Source organism: Buceros rhinoceros, unplaced genomic scaffold (genome assembly GCF_000710305.1).
Source record: "Buceros rhinoceros silvestris isolate BGI_N320 unplaced genomic scaffold, ASM71030v1 scaffold26714, whole genome shotgun sequence".
NCBI lineage: Eukaryota > Metazoa > Chordata > Aves > Bucerotiformes > Bucerotidae > Buceros > Buceros rhinoceros.
Window position 1 is genome coordinate 4782 of NW_010406899.1, and position 4312 is coordinate 9093.

Below are 4312 nucleotides of genomic sequence, written 5' to 3' on the forward strand. Positions count from 1 at the left end.
TGCTGGGCTGCGTGGCCAGTCGCACTGCTGCCTGAGGAGACGAGTTCTCTCCCGTGGTACCATGGGTCGCTGCTCAGGGTTTCAAACTTCCTTTCTAGGTTCATTACACCTTCAACAAAATCTTGATGCTGCAGGAGCCTCTGCTGGTGGTTGGAGCCTTTTACATCTTGTTCTTCACTGTGATCGTCTACGTGAGGCTGGATTTCTCCATCACTAAGGTGTGCCATGGTGAAGAGCCCTTGGGGAGCGTTAGTGGCTCACTCAGCCGATGCTCGGAGGTTTTTCACACCAGTAACTCCTGCTGACTGTTCTGCTGATCAGTTATTTTACTAGAAGCTGAAGTGGAGCCTTGTTTTTAATGCTGCCTGAGCACCGGCACGCCTGTGGGGTTTGGACTGGCGCGCTAAGGCTAACCAGAGTTTTGCCTTCTGGATAAAAGGGAATCCACCCCAGAAGTTGGGTTGTCTGAAATCGTCCTTCTGCAGTGTTTTCACTTTGTGTGAGCTATTGCTGGGCTAGACCGACTGCTAGAAGGTTGTGGCCCTAGTCAGTTCTTGGACTGTTCACCTAATTATTGTCAGTTGACTTAATTGCAAAGGGGGCAGTTTCTGGAGCAGTCCTGTGGCAGATCGGAGGCACAGCTTGATGCAGGTCAGAGATAGGACTGCTTTGATCTTCCCTCTGTCCTCTTGCAGGATCCAGCTGCTGAAGCAAGGATGAAGGTTGCCTGCATCACAGAGCAAGTGTTAACTCTGGTGAACAAGAGACTTGGGCTGTACCGTCACTTTGATGAAGCGGTGAATAAATACAAGCAGTCACGGGACATCTCCACACTGAACAGTGGCAAAAAGTCTTTGGAGACGGAGCACAAGGCCCTGACAAGTGAAATAGCCTCTCTGCAATCTAAACTGAAGACAGAGGGCTCTGACTTGTGTGATAAAGTAAGAAATCCTAATTAATTTTTTTAAGCTCTCCTAATCTTGGCTCTGTCAGGTGTTCTAGTTTGGGTGAGTTTTGGTTTGGGGTTTGGTTTCTGCAGCCTGGTGAGGTATTTTTCCTCTGAAAATGGCTTGATCCCTGCCAGGGGATGTGAAGATCAGTTTGTTCTTTCTGCAGTGATCTGGTTGTGCAGCCCTGTTAAATGCTGCTGGTAAACAGCAGCTGTTTCTTAAAAGCCTTTGAACCAGCTGCACGAGTACAGATTAATGCTTCTGTAACACAATCCTGACGCTTCTCATTGAGCTCGTGGCAGTGACACTCAGGCAAAAACGGGACCTGTCAACATGTTACCAGTTCCCACTTCACCACTGACACTAGCTAAACCAAAATCTCCCTCTGACTTTCTTGCACATGTGAGTTTGGTGCTGACAGTTTTGGTAATGCGATGGTCCTCAGGGGGCAGGTATTTCTCTATGCCTTGTTGAAAGCTGTGACACAGTGAACACACACCCGCTGTCCTTTCCTTCCTTCCTTCTCTGTATTTCAGACTCATCTGGAACAGCCATTTAACCCCAAGTGAGGGACACTCTAAGGTCCGCTTAGCCAACAGCCACCTGACTAGCTCAAAGAGAAGCTCTGTCATTGCAGACCTGCTTCTCACACACCATTAACGTAAATGGGGTGACACCGCTTCCAGCTATCCTAGTTGTGATGTAGCTTGATGCCTTTAAAATGTCGTTAAGCACTTTAACAGTCGTTGCACCTGTCTCCTGCCAGTGTGGCTCCTGGTGTTCAGAGCCCCTTTATTCACACTGCGTAATTATCCATTCGTGAGATATTCCTCATAACGGGATGCCAGAGAGAGGGGATGGCTCGGGATATGATATTCAGGGATTGGAGATGTTTCCCCTTAGCACTGACTTCATCTTTTCTCCAGCTTTACCATCTCTTCTGTTCCACCTTCACTGTTGGGATGGTTTTTTGTATCCTCTAATACTCCCTTTGTTTCTCACCCTGTAAGGTAAGTGAGATTCAGAAGCTCGATGGCCAGGTCAAGGAGCTCGTTCTGAAGTCCTCGGTTGAGGCTGAGCGGCTGGTAGCTGGCAAGCTCAAGAAGGACACGTACATTGAGAATGAGAAGATGCATTCCAACAAGCGCCAGGACCTGGTTACAAAGATTGACAACATCCTCGACGCACTGTAACTGGCTTAGTGACCACGTAAAGGGGAGAGGTATGAAGGAGGTGAGAAGCCTGGGAGTGGATACACTTTGAGCCAAAATTCCTTCCCAGCAAAATTAGGGGAAAAGTTGATGTGAAATGTCTTGAAAGTACATTTTGGTTTTAGATTTTTCCGTAGAGCCTGTCTGCTCAGCTCGTGTGCTGTGCAAGGGACCACACCATCGTGCTGTTTGGCTGGGTAGCAGGGGGTCTGTAACAGAGACCAGGGTATAGACAAGTCTCCCGCGTGTGTAGATGTGCCCAGACAAAACAGGCGCAAACAGCCAGTCTGAGCACAGACAGGCTCATGGCGAGTCCCAATGTTGCATCTCCAGAAAGAATAAAAGACACCTTTGTTCTGCTTTGAATAAAACCGCCACTGCCTCACATTCACATGTTGTGCCAGTGTGGGGGGCGGCAGAGCCGCTGGTGCAGAGGGGCTGGGTGGCCCTGTCCTGCCCACGGCCAGGCAGTGCCGCTCCCTGGGGAGCAGAACTCAGCCCTGGCTGCTCCTGCCTCCTGCCACTTACATGCCTTGAAGGCAAGAGCTCTGCCACCCCACAAGGCCCTGACCCAGGCGTGAGAGAGAGCCAAACCCTTGTTCTCCAGAGATGCGCACGCGTCTACACCCTTATGGGGAGAAAGCCCACGTGCCGCAGGCTGTCCTCCTGGCATCTCACTGGGTGTCACACGTGCATGTGACAGCAGACCCTGCATCCCCCGTGCTGCCCAAGTAGGCTCGAGCTCACAGCTGGGTCCCCTGGGGGGTCTGCACACAATTCCCTGCTGATTTCTGTCAGAATCTGTTTTTCCTGTGCCTCTGTGCTTCCGTGCACTGCTGAACACCCAGAGCTGGCTGCAGAGTGGCAGTACGGCTCTTACCCACTGCGCCTGCGTGGCTTAGTCATGTACTAGAGCGGTTTGGGATCCGAATACAGAAAGAACGGGAGAAGAGCGGGATGGGCTGTGTGTCCCTCTGCCACCTTTGTCACCAAGACCCTGCCCTGAGCTGGGGGTGGTGCAGTGGCGTGCAGCCCTCCCCACCGGGGCATCCACAGCCACCTGCGGCAAGCGTGCTCTGCAGAAGAGCTGGAGGATGCTTCCACACCCTGCACCGCGGAGCAGTCTGAGCCGCCCCCGAGGATGCTAGTGCTGAAGGTGGCTGTGCTGGGGAGCAGAGGTGCCACAGTACCTGCACGACCGGCCTGGCGGCGTAAACACAGCCCGCATGGCCTGGCGCTGCCTGCCAGCCTTCCCTGTTCCTGGACACTCCAGCCCTTCGCCAGGCCACCTGCACTGCCTGTCCCTGTGTCCCGGGAGCACACAGCTGAGGGCTGTGTCACAGACACACCACCTCCACCCCTTACTAGCTCCCCTTATCCTGGTGAGGGTTGTCCTTAGACTCTCCTGAGACGCTTTTCTCTTTTGACAGAGGAGGCAGTTGGCAGGAAAGCCCCTGGCCCCAGGCCGCACAGTTTGCAAAGTGGGTTTGTCAGGGGTGTTGCTGCAGGCCTGAGCCCCGGCACCCATCACACTGTCTGCCAGGTGCCAGCTCCCTCCCATGCCCACAAACCTCAGCCTGCAGTGTGGTGGGCAAGCCCAGATCCCCCACCTCTGCTCCCCGGGGGGAGCCCTGAAACCTCAAGTCCTGGCTGACCAGGTGGGGAAGACCAACAGCTAAAGCCAAATAAATCTTGGTTAAGCTGTTGGGCCGAAACACACACACACAGTCTTCAGGGAGGTACCAGGGACATCTGAAACCACACAGGAGCTGCTTGGGGCAACACAGTCAGGTCCAAGGGAGGAGAAGAGGGATGAAACTGCTGACCCCAGAGACAAGTACACTTGACTTCCCACTCCCCCGGCAGAGGAAAGGTGATGCTTCCCTTCCTTCCCCACTTCCCACTCCTGCCTGGCTTCGCAGGCAGCCCCAGACCCCTGCGGGTACCGTGGGGCTTGCTGTGCCCGTTACAAAGCCCTGCGGGGTTGATGGTCTGTTGCTCTGTCTCTCCCTCCCTGTCCCAAGGGGCTCTGCTCAATCAGCAGCCCCTGCAGCCCTCACCGCTGCTGGGCAGCTTCAGGTCCTGTCTGTGGATGGAAACGCGGCTGCAGAGGCAGCAGCTAGGAAGAGCCAGGCAGCCCCAGCTAAAAAG

The 4312-nt window shown here is 53.8% G+C and overlaps 1 protein-coding gene across 1 annotated transcript in view; it reads left to right on the top strand.

Annotated features, from left to right (window-relative positions):
• Positions 1-2386, top strand: part of RPN1 (ribophorin I) — a gene marked incomplete at its 5' end in the record, with an annotated part of 6914 nt that extends 4528 nt beyond the window's left edge. The window contains 3 exons of the mRNA XM_010134292.1: positions 99-218; positions 696-941; positions 1961-2386. Of these exons, the coding sequence (XP_010132594.1) occupies positions 99-218; positions 696-941; positions 1961-2143 (549 nt within the window). The remainder of the gene's footprint in view (positions 1-98; positions 219-695; positions 942-1960) is intronic.
• Positions 2387-4312: the final 1926 nt, after the last annotated feature.